The following is a 15,945-nucleotide window of genomic DNA, read 5'->3' as shown; positions in this document are numbered from 1 at the left end:
ATCAAAATTTAATTAGTTCAATTTTTAAGATTTTTATACTTATTGTACTGTTGAAATTATGAGTTTAAATTTAATTTTTATTAAAATTTCAATAAATATTTGTATATACATTTATATTTGTATCGAAAAACTTTATTTGCCCCTGCCTACTACAGTAAAATTAGAAGAAGAATGGTTTGTGTCATATGGTCATTTCCCTCCCATTTCTCCCCTATATAAACCAGCCAAACTCTCTTCTTTTATGCCTCCAAAACAAATACAACACCTTTCTCACTCTTGCTATCTATAACTCTCTTCTACTCTCTCAATACTCCGCACAATATCAATATTTTCCACCCAGCTCACAGCAAATAATATAGAGAAAATGAGAACAGACATAGAAAGCCTTTGGGTATTTGCATTAGCTTCAAAATGCAAATCTTTCACCTCCATAAACTCCATATGCTTTGTTCTTTTCATTCTTATTCTCTGGCTAGTCATGAGCATCATTTATTGGGCTCACCCCGGAGGTCCTGCTTGGGGAAAATATAAATGGAGGAAAAATTCTGCAGGTTTAACTTCTTTTAATATTAATAATTACAATAATATTGATCATTTGCTAGTATCAAAACCTATACCAGGTCCTAGGGGATTTCCTATCATAGGAAGCATGAACCTCATGTCTGGTTTGGCACATCGCAAAATAGCAGCGATGGCCGAAACTTGTCAAGCCAAGCGTCTCATGTCGTTGAGCGTAGGCGAGACAAGAGTTATTGTCACGTGTAATCCAGACGTAGCCAAAGAGATATTAAACAGTTCAGTTTTCGCTGATCGTCCTGTAAAAGAATCAGCTTATAGGCTAATGTTCAACAGAGCAATAGGTTTCGCTCCTTATGGCGTCTACTGGCGAACCCTTAGAAAAATTGCAGCGACGCACCTCTTTTGTCCTAAGCAAATCAAAGCCTCAGAAGCTCAAAGGTCCCAAATTGCCAAACAAATGGTTACAATGTTCCAATTAGGTGGCCGGGACATAATCCGAGTTAGAGATGCTCTGAAATTGGCTTCTCTAAACAATATGATGTGCTCTGTTTTCGGGCGCAAGTATAATCTTGATTGTTCTAACTTAGAAACAGAGGAGTTGGGGAAGTTGGTAAATGAAGGTTACGACCTTTTGGGTTTGCTGAACTGGTCCGATCATTTACCTTGGCTAGCTGAATTGGACCCACAAAAAATACGGCTCAGGTGTTCTCAGTTGGTCCCTAAAGTGAACAGGTTTGTTAGCAGGATTATTGACGAACACAGGGCTCAATCTGGTGATGTTGAAAATGATTTTGTGCATGTTTTGCTTTCTCTTCAAGGTTCTGAAAAATTATCAGACTCGGATATGATCGCCGTACTTTGGGTAAGCATTAAAAATATTTTGGAATTAAATTTTATGCCACAATGATTTATAAAGTTTTGTCACTATCATGTTTTGTTACTCACCATGTTAAAATTTATAAGCAATTGGTATTATTATCGACTTATTGTTTGAATGTTTCCTTTTCTCATAAATTACTTTATTTTAAAAAGTTTTTAAAAATTTCTATCATGCCATCCCCCATTGAGAGAATATATTCAGGGTCAATTTTCGGATTTCACAATCGTAATAGTTCTGAAAGCAACCAATTTTATATTTCTCTTCCTTCTTACGTGGAACTAGTAGCCTTTTCCTTTTCTTTAACTCCTCCTTTTAATAATACAAACAAACATGATGGCGAATAAATGGAAGCTCCGAATATTTAAAAAAAAGAAAACCTGTAGAAACTATTCGTATTGCACTTGAGAGCATTATATTATATTTATGTACAATGAGAGCATTATGTTATAGTATTATTTGTACATTACACGCGGGCAAAAAATTAATTAATCAAGTTCACCAAATGGAACTAACTTGTATTAAATTATACAGGTTTAAAGATAAGAATGACAATTGAAAATAAAAAATTAACCTAACCTCTATTTGTTCCATGGTAATTGCAGGAAATGATATTTAGGGGAACTGACACTGTAGCAGTATTAATAGAGTGGATTTTAGCAAGAATGGTGATTCATCCTCAAGTTCAGTTCAAGGTTCAAAATGAATTGGACAAGATTGTCGGAGAATCACGGGCCGTGACGGAGTCCGATGTATCGGAGATGACATATTTACCGGCGGTGATAAAAGAAGTACTAAGGTTGCACCCTCCGGGCCCACTGCTCTCATGGGCCCGCCTTGCAATCACAGATACAAAGGTGGATGGCTATCACGTGCCGGCTGGGACCACAGCAATGGTCAACATGTGGGCCATCACTAGGGATCCAGATGTTTGGGCTGACCCACTTGAATTCAAGCCCGAAAGGTTCGTTAATAGTGCTCAGGGTTTGGACTTCTCGGTTTTAGGATCTGATCTGAGGCTCGCACCATTTGGGTCTGGAAGGAGAACTTGCCCCGGTAAGATATTGGGCTTGACTACAGTCACGTTTTGGGTCGCATCACTTCTACACGAATTCCGTTTTGAGCCCATTGATAATAACAGTCCAGTTGACTTGTCTGAGGTACTGAGGCTTTCTTGCGAAATGGTCAACCCACTCACTGTGAGGGTGACATCAAGACGTGCTCAGCAAAAAGTTATACCCAATAATTGCAATTAAAAACCAGAAAATGGAAAAGAAAAGGCAACACTGCATAATAGGAGTATTTTTCCTCTTATTTGTCTTTTTCTTATCTATAGATTATTTGTCTTTTTCTTATCTATAGAACCCCTTCTCTATAAATGTTTAGTATTTTCTTTTTTATTTGCATTTGATTTTTAGAGAGTTCATTTGACTTTGGATGTACAAATTATGCTCAAATTAAATACGAGTTTAGCTGAGACGCATATATACTATCTACTTTGCATGTGAATTCACTAGTTGTCAGTAATCTCAATAGCAAAATATCATCAGTTGTACTGCGGCATATATGTTAAACTTCGACCACTAATCGGAAGCTAATAAAAATCAGATGTCTCTTTTGGAAAATTATCTTTTTCCTAACTAATATATTTATCCCGCTAAAAATATTAGTATGAAATGACATAGATGATTGTTGTACGCCACCATTACAAGAATAAGCATGACAAGCCCACTAAGTATTTCTCTTTCATAAGGATGGGAATCTATGTATATATTTTAAAAAACTACTGATTAATTTTCTCATTAGAATTCTGATTGTACAATATAAAAAAATTATATAATATAGCCCACAGTCCTTTTTCTGTCACCCTAGTTTGGCGCAATGCAATAATAAATCAGTGGATTTGAAATGTACATTATCTAGTGTGTGTTGAATAAGTATGTGGAGTCATTTGGTTTGTGTACATTTGAGGTACAGTCAGTATTTAGCTGTTAATGAAGTGGTGACGAGTTTAAAAAGGTTATTTGTTGGTGTCGATATTCCTAAGCTAAAAGTTCAAGTGTTCAACTAATGGTGCTTAGTATTGTATGATGCAACTGGTCCAATATTTTCGGTTGTTTGTACATTGTCTTTAGTTTTGTATATTTCCTCGGACAAGTCTGCCACTAGCACAACATTCATATAATATGCTGCTAATTAATGCTCTTAGCCTGATTGGGAAGTCATTAGGAGACTCTAGTGTCTTATCTTTGACCATGACTTGGCTAGTTTTTAATGTTGCTCAATAGTATAGTTGTTAAATCATTGAGTAATTGTTTCTGTCTGATGTATTGTAGGATGTAGTTTTTGGAAATTAATGTTGCAATCATCCTCAGTCTCGTGAGACTAATGTGTAAATGTTTGTCAGACTCTATCTTACACAGAAATTTTTATAAGCGGTATCGTCTCGTGAGATTAGTGTGTAAATGTTTGTCAGACTCTATCTTACACAGAAATTTTTATAAGCGGTATCGAAATTTTTAAAAGAACGAGAATAATAACTTTAATTATCATTTTTTCTAAACAAGAAATAGCTTTAGTCTATTGGTTTTATTGAGTCTTAAAGCAAAATCATGCAAATGACCAACGCACCAAGAGACAATCTTTGTCAAGTTTTGTCATTTTTTTTCTACTAATTCGTTTCCTTACAGTATTAATACATATATTTAGTAAAATTTTCCAACAAAGCGGTATCGCGTGACACTGCTTCGCTAAAGGTGCTTACGGCCCTGCCCATAATAGAAATCAAAGATAGTACTGCAAGCCCAAGTTCCCTATTGCAGTTCTTGGCTCGTCTGAGACGTACGTCAGACTCGTGGTATATCATACATCAACTAGTCATGAAATATTTGAAATTGGACCTTTCATTAATTTTGCACCGTGAAACATGTTTAGAATCGCAATCTTTTATGCTGAATCGTTTGTATTCGTAAAAAGCCAAGAAATATCAATCATATCGAATCAAAGAAACAAATGAAGCAAATAGTACGTACTACTGCTCATATGTTGTATGATCGCGATATGATATCTACATTAACCGGGATAATTTTTCAAACTATAAAATCACATAATTTTTAATAGTCACGGCTGATCTGACGAGCCGAAAACGACCTTCTACCTATGCATAATTTTATTTCAGAATTCAGTCGCCTGAGTGGCCATTCAGTAAAGGCAGGCAATCGAAGGAGAGGAAGATTATTAAGTTATGGACATCGATATAGACATGCAAAGTGAAATCTAAAAACTAATCAACAAATTAGCATACGAATTTTCCAATGTTTTGGATAATGGAACAAGTTGTAATATCGAATCAGATGTATACAATATACATGGTCTCCTAGGAACAGGATATATTTATGCCTACTTGAGTATAGGTCTTGCTTTCATTTGGATGAATATTACACTATTTTAATTACCTGTGTATATAATCAAATGAAGCTTTAGGTTTCTATCGGACCAACTTGTACTATGAATTAGCATTTCTAACGTACGATCATTTCAACTTAATTAACTAAAAATAACAACTTGCTTCATGATGTGAAAAATAAACTAGGACTAGTTGTAGTATCTAGTTGTTGCTTTCTATCCTCTCCAAAGCTGAGAGTTAGAGAGGATTCTATCACTTCTCATTTATTTTGGGGAATTTATTACAATACGACATAGTACCACTTTGAGAGATGACGAAACATGTCACCTCAAAATATAAAAATTCGTAAGTTTTCCTTCTCTAACTTCTAAGAGGTTGTTGATATATCTCAAAATAATCAAGAAACATTTTTGTAAGTCATACTTAACGAAGTTGGAAAAGGATATCCTAGTACCACTAGAGCTTAAATCATGTTTACATTGGATTGTAAAACTGAAGCCTTTGTGTTTGGTTGGATTTTGATAGTAGTTTACTTTCAACAAGGCAATGGGTAATATACTTCAGGATGCTGGCATATCCTTAGCGTTTTGCATATTCAGAATACTAAACAAGTTGCTGGAAGAAGACCTTTTAGTGAATTAATGTATTCTTACTAATAATTAAAATCTGTCACATACATTAGATTATCCAGCAGTGTATAACAATTGGTGACTTTTCAATTGTTTTAAGGGCATGCATAATCATATTCATAGTACAAACACTTCAGGACACAATCAAACCATGTTGATATTACTGTATTTGTTCTTTTGTTCTAATGCTATTTCGTTGAAGTTGCTAGATTATTAAAAGGTTGTTGAAAACTCAAAGTAATCAAGAAACATATTTTTTAAGGCATGACTTAACCAAGTCCAATAATAATATTCATGTTAAGAAGGATATACAAAACTTGAAGTCTCTGACTCTCTGTGTGTTGGTTGGATTTTTTTATTTTTTATAATAGTTTATTAAAAACAAGGCAATGGGTAATAAACTACAGGATGCTGGCATATCCATAGCATTTCGCAGATTGTGATGTAACTTCTTAGGGGTCGTTTGGTACGATGGATAAGCAAAAATGATCTTGGGATAAGAATTTCGTACCGTTTTATTCCTTGTTTTGTTACTAATCCTGAATAAGTTATCCCAAGATTAAAAATAGTACTGTGATAACTTATACCTGCCAAATGGTGGAATAATAATCCAACGATAAGTTATCCCAGGATAAAGCAGTAAAATTGATAATCTCAAAATTAATACGACATACCAAATAATCAATAAAAACAATATCAGGATAACTAATCCCAGCATAACGAATTCCAGTATAGCTAATCTCAGCATAACTTATCTTCAAACTAAACAACCCCTTAGGCCATCTCCAACCCTCCCTCATTTCTCCGTAATGGGGATTCATCCCCTCCATTACTATTCATGATTATTTTATTATTTAACTCTTTTAATTTATCTCTTTATATATACCTAATTATGTTTATGTAATATCTTTATAATATTAATTTTACATCTTAATTTTGGCGTATAAATTTGATAAATTAATTTTCGAAAGGTGCGAAAGGTGCTAAAATATTAGATGTTGCTAATATTAGATGATGCTCATTTTGCACTTCGTAATGCATTAATAGATCATTTATGGGAGCATACTAGAAGTGAAAGTTGAATATTTATGTAATATTTAATATGAATTTTGCCATAATGTAATATGTATTGAATTATCTTGTATCTCAATGATTTCACTTTTATTTGAATTATCCGTTAATATATATAATCTATAATATTTGCTTACAAATTATATTATTTAAAAATTTATGGTATAAAATAATTTTATATTAAATTATGTGATGAATATGTAAAAAAGAAAAAAAGATAGATTTTCTTTAATAGAAATAAAAAAATAAAAGATTATAATATAATATTGAAGAGAGAGAATAATAAAATGAAATATTTTTTTTTGAAGTAAAAAAAAATGACATAATGATTGGAGTAATTTTACTGCATTTTGGAGGAGAAAATGGGGGTAAGGGTTAGAGATGGCCATAGTGAATTATTTTTTTCTCGCTAATAAATCTGTCACATTCATTTGATTATCCAGCAGTGTATACCAATTAGTAGTAACTTCAACTGTTTAAAGCACATGTATTTTCATATTCATAGTACATCTACTCCACGACACAATCACACCATGTTGATAACACTGTACTTTCTGTACTTGTTCTTTTCCATAAAGCCAATTGGCAGAAATCGCTAGTTTTTTCATTCAAGAAACAATACAATGTGTCACACATTCATTGTTTTTTAATCAGAAATATTGATGAAGAAGAAAATATCATTCGAACAAATCAGCAAGTTACTATCCAGCTTCCACGAGAAAAAGAAAAAAAAGTATAACGCATATCCTTCAAGAAATTTGGGTTTGGTTTAGTTTTTGAAAGAAATGTTTCAAATACATTTTACTAGGACTAGGAGCTAGAAAAGTTGTGTTCTGGATTTAAAAGAAAAATGTGTTTCTCAATTCTTGAAAACATACCCAGGACAAAGATCAAAAAAGGATTCTAAAAAGGACAGTGGATAGATTTCACCTGATTCTGGGTGAAGTCACTTCATTTCAAGTTACTGTTACTTTTATGTCGGTGTTTTATTTTTTTCCACTAAGGTGATGTCGATAGCACATCTGCTCCAGACACCTATGGTACTATGAATAATGACGACACATTTTTTATGGACCATTCTAATCTCATCACTTTTGTTTTTTATGGGAGTGTCTAATTTGCAACAATTTTTCCTCAACTTCTATTTTTCACGTCTTTGGGACGTTTCTACTCTGATTGCACCTTGACTCTTCCAACACCCCTTTCGTAATGGCAATGTTTTTCTTCAGTTATTCATTTTTATGAAGAATTAATTCTCCTTATACAGCCCACCCAAACGGCCCTGAAGTGAAAAAGATCTTAAGTGGAAGAAAGGAACATACAAAGACGTGAGATGAAATTGCAGCAGTCAATCCATGTGTTAAACAGCACATTTACTATAAATTGGGAATTCCAACTTGGCCGCTATGCGTACCCTGAGCAGCAACGACCCAGTGAAATCATCTGGGAAGGGTAGTGTATACGCAAACCTTACCCCTACCCCAGGAGTAGTATGGGTACCCTAAGCGATACCAATTTATGTAAGAACCTATTTATTCCACCAAAATAAAGAACACTTTTGTCATAAAACTTTTATTCTAACATCGACTAACAGACAGCATTACCAGCAGTGACATCCAACAGAGGTAACAACGTCTTAATATCTCAGCATCCCAGTATAACATCCAACAAAGGGTAGCAAATACACATAAGCTGAATAAAGGATACTAAATCCGTAAGACTAAAACACAACATATGAAAATGGCAAGCAGACTATGAGAATGTTGTGTTGTATTCCATACGCCATTGCAGCTTGAAATATGACAGTTGATCTACTCTTTCTGATAAAAGGAGCGCAAGGCAAGCGCTACGCCCAATATCAACAATGGCAACAAGAATTGCAATATCTTCGATAAATTTCCAGAACCCTGGTTTCCAGTGGGTGGTGGAGTTGCAGGCGGAGTATATTTGTGCTTAACAGGAAGGGTAGAACTGTCAATCTCACCAACGTAGTATTTCTTCATCATCTCTCTCGCATCATCACTGTGACCAACATCTTCAAAATCATCTGTTGCATCCTTCCCTATTTACCGCACAAATTTAACACGTATCATATCTCAATTAGTATGTCGGCCAGAGGCGGATGCAAGGTATCGGTACCGGGTTCAACAGAACCCGGTACTTTTGGCGCGTAACATAAATTTATGTGTAAAGATTAATTAATATTGCACTATATAGCAATATGAAGCCATAATTTTAAAAATACAACGGGTTCAATGCTAAAAACGTTTCAGGTTGAACCCATAAAACTTAAATCCTAGATCCGCCTCTGATGTCGGCTCACAAAAACAACTAAGATACCCTCTAAGTGTTTAGTCTTACCTGTTGCAGTCAGCAAGACATCATCACCTCCAGGATGATCATCCAGAAATGAGGTTACATTATAAACCTAAGATCAAGTTGTCAAACATGATATCAAAAGACAATAGGATGGAAATTAAATGATAGCAACAGTAAATAACAATTAGAAAAACACCGATACAACAATGCCGCCAGCATAGGAGGTTTTGCTTTATGCATGGTGACAACAGTATTTATTTACATAGGTTAAATAGAGTCTATGTCAAGAACCAAAAGTGATGACAACTATGTAATATTACAGATTCAGGTTCTGATGTATTCGTTAATCTGGATTCTTACCTTATGCAACATCTAGAAATCTTAGAGAACATGAAACCATTCTAAAATGCATCATGGTCAGTTAACACTAAAAATTGGAAGTGTAGAAACGGTTTCAAGCTATAACATTCAAGTCAAGCATTTTTGCGTCAGTGGACATATCAAACATAGCAGCAAGTATGAAATATCACAAGACAGGGAATGAGAGAGACTGTTCATACTATAGAATCACATTATAAGAGTGAGCAGGAGAGACGAAATAGCCTGGTCCTCCCCAAAAGACGAAAAACTTCTCTCCATGTATTTGTGTATAGACAATGTAGCCATTACATGGAAAAGAATGTATATGTAACTCGGGATTGATTAAGTGTCACAATTACAAATGTATGAGAAAGTTGCAACTAAGGGTACTCCGGTAGCAAAATGAAACGGAGAACAAATAATTAATAAATTGGTCTAGCTGGAAACTAATGGTGATTTAGAAGTTATTGATATTACTGGATCATTAGGAAAAAGTTAGACCAACGAGGAGGTCAAGAGCTTGTCCAATGGAAGAGCACATGTAGACAAGCCTTCGACCATTTACCTGTGACATCATATAAGGCTAGTGGTAAAGGAATAGCAATTAAAGATTTCTTCTACCTCATAATATTGCCATGTGTCCAATTGGTAGAGTGTTGTATGCTGGTGCATAATTGTTCCTCTAAAAGTCACATATTTCTTAGCAATTAGCACTCTGAAATATCATGGGAGAAATAAAACCGAATTGCATTACCTTCCCCTAACAGATTTGATCTCTACTATGTAGTTGAAAACCCAACCTAATTTATTTCTCATACTTCCTCTCTTCTCTACTGTATACTACTTAAGAAATAGTTTTGCAGGAGTCCGCAAACTGCCTTTTCTGTTGGACAAGAATTTTATTCATTAATTCCCAAAAAAACATGTCAATTTGTCCTTGGATAGATTTGGTTAGAGACACAGTTCATAAAATTTGATCATCTGGACAAAAAATGAAATTTATAAATGTAGTGTAAAATTTTGTAACGCTCGCACTTTCGGTACTCTGTTAGTTTCTTAATTTTCACTAGCCTCCTTCCAGTAATGTAATACAATAATCTCCCTACAACTCTAGGTACCTCTCATCCCAATTTATTCTCAGGAAGACATTCTTTTATCTCTGAGCTTTGCATTGTCCCCCTCAATTTTTAGTTCATTGTCACTTTGATATTCAAATTGATGCTACAAAGCTTCAAGAATTTAAGACCTATACTTAACACACTACATTAGGCCCTCTTTTTTGTCTTCCTTTATTTTTTTTAAAGATATCTTCTTGGTGTTCTAATTCTATAATTTTTAATTCGTTTTATTTAGACATATATACTGGTGCTGTTACTTCATTTCTTTAATTATTATTTTCAGAATTGCATGCATCGGTTTATGCACAAAAACCCCTTCACTTTCACTCTTCTCTTTCTTCTTTCATCTATTCCTTTCTTCCTTTTGTTATTACTTTGTTTAATGGCAGAATGGCCTAAATGGCACCTATACTTGTGCCACTTTATCATGCCGGTCCTCCTACTTCACTTTTTTTTCATCCAGACACTTTAACTTGTTCAAAATCTATATTTTATACCCCTCTGACCGTTGACCAAGCACATGTGGCAGAATAATGGTTGAGCTGGACAAAGTGGGTGTAATTCAAGCGGATAATGAGCGTGAATATGAACATTTTGAACCAGAAAAAATTAAAATAAGAAGAAAAAATCATTTAAATAAGAATGAAAAATAAATAAGTAAAAAAAGAAAAAAGCAAAAGAGATATGTCTCTTTCTGTTCCTCCCTTTTCGACCCCCCCCCCCCCCCAATACGCTTCTTTCCACACTGACCCCCCCCCCCCACAACACCCCCTCCCCCCGTACGCTTCTCCCCTCGCTAGCTTCTTCTTTCTCACCTCCCACTTCTGGTTGTGAACATCTCCCCTCCACCTCCCCCCCAAATCCAGATAACAGATCCTTCCTATTTTTACTTCTATCTGCATAGATCACTGTAACATTAGCCGATTCTCATATATTTACATCTCAAAAAGCAAAAACAAACTCAATCATTATTCAAGTCAATCTTCAACAAAGATCCAGGTTCAAGATTCAGTTTGATTCTCTTCTGGTTCATCAAAATTTGGATCATTTGCATGAATAGCCACTTTCTTGGCCGGACCAATTTCATCATTTGAGTAAAAAGTACCTAAATGACTATATATCGATGGAATAGTGAGACAGAGAAGGGAGATGAAAATGGAGAAGGGAGATGAGATGGACGAAGAAGAAATCTGTGAATTTGAGGGAAGAGAGATGAGATGGAGGTATTGATTTTCTTTTTCTTCTTCTTTAAGGAAATAGTATATAATAAGTGTTTTTAGTAGATAAAATATAAAAAATGACGTGGAATATAGATTTTGAACAAGTCAAGCAAGTGAGATACACACGGTCAGAGGGGTTTAAAATATAGATTTTGAACAAGTTAAAGCGTCTGGATGAAAAAAAAGTGAAGTGGGAGGACCGGCATGACAAAGTGACACAAGTATAGGTGCCATTTAGGCCATTCTGCCTTGTTTAATCAATAACTGCTACTTGCCATCTTCTTTGAAAATAAAATAGGGCAAAAAGTTTCTTTCTTTTACATTTGCCTGCCAAATGCCAATCATTATGTGTTTTTCTTTTAGGTAAGTTAAATGCTTATTAACATGTTAAAAACAAAGTATTTGGATTTATACCTCAAATAGACACGGGCAGATTCAAGTGAACCAAATCTTACTTAGACGACATTTGGTGCATCTTTCTTACTTGCACATCTTAATTTCACTTCTTGTTTCTGCTTTTTCCTATCTCTATTCACTCCATTTGTTAAATTTTAGTTTTCCCATTTCACTACATAGGACTCCCAAGTCCCAACTCTATAAGGTGAAAATTGGAGCTTATATCATTGGATAACATGCTTCTCCCAAGAACTAATCAGAAGAGCAAATGAGATTCTCAAATTTTTATGTTTTATTTTGAAAATATAAACTTCATTCACTCAGCATCCAGAAGATGCAAAGGATTAGAAAAAGAAAAAAGAAGTAGCTCCTACACATTGTCTGATAGGGAGCTTATAAACTGCAAAGAAGTGTCAATATTATTATTACATTACAGAGCCAACACCAAGCAAAAAGATTCACCAAAAATCTCTAGCCTTCAGGAAGTGATTAGGAGTTGAAATCCCTTCAAAACAGTAGTGGTTTCCTTCTTTGCAAATGCACCAGATGATCACTAGCAGAAGTCAGAACCATCTTCCACATGTTTATGGCTTTCAAATTCTTAATTCTTTTGATCACGAAAGTAACAAGTGTTAGATTTATTTCTTATTTCTAGAAAAAAGAATTGTTTTAATTGATTATACTAAGTACAAGCATAATTGAGTCCTAGATTTTATTACAGCATAAATTTTGATAGGCATTTCTTTTTGATAACCTAGAAATCTGATGTCTCCAGTCTCAAAACTCGGTGGATAATGAACCTTCCCCATTACCCTTCTCTACTTAAACACCACACTTGATTTAACAGTTATGATTCGAACTCATGACATGCGCCTACCACATGTTCCCCCTTATACTACCTTTGCTATTGAACCAAAGCACTGGGAGGCACGGATTATGGTGGTGTGCAGCCAATAATATTTTCTCAACTATACAGCATTTTGTCCTAAAGATACTTAAACGGTTTAATATCTTTCTGCCACCATTTCCACTTTTCGCAAACATATTTGTGTTCAAGATTGTTTTCTTCCTGTCACTGTTAAATCTTTAAATAAATTAAGGGCAGAAATATGTTACCTGATATTGTTTTGTCTCCCCCAGGTTTCATCAAACAGCATGTCAATATTTACCTGAAATCCATCAATTTATGTTTTCTTGGGGGGTGGGTGCATTTTACCCTATTTCTCATTTAACTTGACTCTTATATGTTATATTCTTATGACATAAAATATATTTTTCCAAATTCCTGAATAGTCTGTGGAATGATTAATACCATTTTCCCTGGGATAAAATGGTCCCCAGTATTAGGAGAGAAAAGGTTCTTAGGACGACTCACCAAAATATATTTTTTCTGTACCCAAAGACATGATAGAATGAGGATGATGCCTCCTCATCCCACCTCATCTGCCAAACCAATTATGCACTAAAGATTGAAAGCTTTGTTTAGTAATCATTAAGATTATCTACTAATCAATTCCAGGATGCAGAAGCCAGGGAGAGTAAAAGGCTAGAAAGACCGATAACACATACATAAATTGCGACACTGTAGGATAGATAAAAATAATTAGAAGGAGACGGCAATCATTTGTTAATAATGTAGAAGGAGATGGTAATCATTATAGAAGAAATTGGTGATAGGTCTATTTGTTGAGACCGGTAAGCGGAAATGAGACAATCAAAAGCATTAATGCATATATTCTACACATATAATATGATGAGGAAACTTAAACTAAATTTAAAGAAAATATGGATACCTTGATCAAAGGGCTTTCAAATTACCAACAAATATTTATAGGAAGAAATTTGAACAGACATTCTGGTAGATACAGTAATGACTTCCATAGACTACGTCACAATATATTTACGGTACAAACAAATGAATAAGGGAATGCTATGAAGAAAATTATTTCGTATAACCTATAGACTCTAAGAATCAACACGAACTACTTAGGCATTAGCTAACAACAAAACACAATGAACACAAAAAATCTATATAGGCTATACTAATGTGTTGGGAGACTTTAACAATTGTTGTTATATTTGGGACAACATTTGTTAAGTCATTTTACCTGGATCAAGACCTAGCTTGTATAATGATAAATATGAGATTGAGAGAAACATTAAGTTTCGAATCACGATACTTGCCTTAAAAAATTAATATAGTATCGCAATGAAATGAACCAAAAAATGGATACACAAGCTTCATAAATCCAATCTGAAAAATTCCGACAGAGACATAGTTGATTGCTTGATTGCTTTATGAACATCAATTCATCAAGATATGACCTAGATGTCCAAACTAGAAGCTATTTCCTTCTAGTTATAAAGAGTACTTCGAGTTGAAATGGTATTATTACAACTTAATCAGAGTCGGACCTACATGGGGAGTAGAGGGGTCACCGAAACCCGTTAGCCTCGGCAAAATCCGTGTGTATATATAGATACACATTTGTATATACATCAAGGACACCTTAAATAACTTTGATGTGCCCCCTCAAACATAAAAGCTGGATTGCTCCGCTGGTTTAACACACTGCATTTGTTTTCTCCCTTACTAGATTACCCAGGTTCAAGACCCAACACCAGCACTATATTTCATTTTATTTTTTTTCCTCTTTCTCCCTTACTATTCTGTATTTAGTGCTCAACTTGGGATTTTTTCCTTTATCTTTTCTAATTTCATGAACAATAATTTAGACTAGTACATAGTCAACTTCAACACAAAATAGTCTGAAACTCCTTTGGAGAAACATCCTTCTAGACGTCGAAAAGGTTATAGAGAGAGACATAAAAAGATTAAAGGAAATTGGAAGGGGGACAAGATATTCCATTAGCATGAAGTCAATCACCTTCCTTATCCTAATAACTAAGTTTATAAGCATTACCATTTTTTTGACCGGTATAAAAATAAGCAATTCATCAAAAAATTTCCCCAAAAACAGTGATAAAAATTTCCAAAACCCCTTCTGCCTTCAAGGAATACTTCGGCAAAGTAGCAGACATCCGTCGATTAATCGACGACGACTGAGACTCTGGTTGGACTGCTTAACATACCTTTAATCTTGATCTTATTTGACTAAGTGTTTGATATTTTTGAACATATTTTAGGTCACTGACTGATAGTCATTAAGTTTTCAAAGAGTTAGCATGCCAGATTTTACTAGCTGACATATCTGTGTTAAAGATAGCGGTGCCCCCACTGCACTCAAATCCTAGGTCCGCCTCTGTGTATAGTAGCCTAGAAACGGCGAAGCAATTAAAACTGTAGTAAGCCCCCAAAATATTATTAAATTTGTGTAATCCAGCAAACGAATCTATCAGAAAAGGTAGCAAATCAAGCACAAGAATCAACAGATAAAGTGATAGTTGAACATGCAAAAAGAAAAAAAGAAGCTTGCCTTTCCAAAGATGATAAGCCAGCAATCATCTTTCTTGTTGTGCTCCGCCACCTCATTAAAAGCATGAACTTTGCTCATCGTTACCGATCACCGGATACAATCTAATCAAATGGGAACCGGATACAATCTAATCAAATGGGAAACAAAAAAATAAACCCAGAAATTGTAATTAAAAGTCAGAAACCCCAATACAGAATATACCAAAAAGAAATGAGATTGAGACAAGATAAAGAAGCTAACCAGGATGCAAAACAGAAACTCAGCTTGCCTCTGAACTTCCGCCCACTGCCAACAGCCCCACGCTACTTAAAAATTTTGTGTTAGTCAAACTTGGTAATGTGTTTGGTCTGTGCCATCTCCGCTTTTGTCTATTGCGCTTACCAATACCCGATCCCAATGAATTAGGATGCTTATTTTAATTGACATTTCTCTTTCTTTATTCATTTTATATCATCAATGAGGTGGGTTGGAAGATATCATCAATATTGCTCTTCTTTTCTCTTTTCTTTTTAATTTTCTGGTCAATTTTTATTCTTACTGACATCTTCTTATCGTAAACAGTGGCGGCCCGATCAATTTTTTTAAATACAAAG

General features: G+C 34.6%; 2 protein-coding genes across 3 annotated transcripts; one reads left to right on the top strand and one right to left on the bottom strand.

Annotated features, from left to right (window-relative positions):
• Positions 1–221: 221 nt before the first annotated feature.
• LOC109207981 (cytochrome P450 78A3-like) lies at positions 222–2,879 on the top strand. Its single transcript, XM_019370980.1, has 2 exons — positions 222–1,381; positions 2,002–2,879. Exons 1-2 carry the CDS (start codon positions 365–367, stop codon positions 2,650–2,652), a joined length of 1,668 nt encoding a protein of 555 aa, XP_019226525.1. The 5' UTR covers positions 222–364; the 3' UTR covers positions 2,653–2,879.
• A 5,169-nt stretch (positions 2,880–8,048) lies between these two features.
• On the bottom strand, positions 8,049–15,766 carry LOC109207980 (cytochrome b5-like). 2 transcript variants are annotated; one of them, XM_019370979.1, is made up of 4 exons: positions 15,593–15,766; positions 15,353–15,453; positions 8,864–8,930; positions 8,049–8,564 (listed from the first exon to the last, which is right to left on the bottom strand). In XM_019370979.1, exons 2-4 carry the CDS (start codon positions 15,428–15,430, stop codon positions 8,314–8,316), a joined length of 396 nt encoding a protein of 131 aa, XP_019226524.1. In that variant the 5' UTR covers positions 15,431–15,453; positions 15,593–15,766; the 3' UTR covers positions 8,049–8,313. The 2 variants fall into 2 exon arrangements, with proteins under 2 accessions (XP_019226524.1, XP_019226523.1); XM_019370978.1 differs by having other exon boundaries at positions 15,353–15,479; positions 15,593–15,764.
• Between the last annotated feature and the right edge of the window lie 179 nt (positions 15,767–15,945).

This window comes from Nicotiana attenuata, unplaced genomic scaffold, assembly GCF_001879085.1.
Source record: "Nicotiana attenuata strain UT unplaced genomic scaffold, NIATTr2, whole genome shotgun sequence".
Lineage (NCBI taxonomy): Eukaryota > Viridiplantae > Streptophyta > Magnoliopsida > Solanales > Solanaceae > Nicotiana > Nicotiana attenuata.
This window is presented reverse-complemented; position numbering and strand designations above follow the sequence as displayed.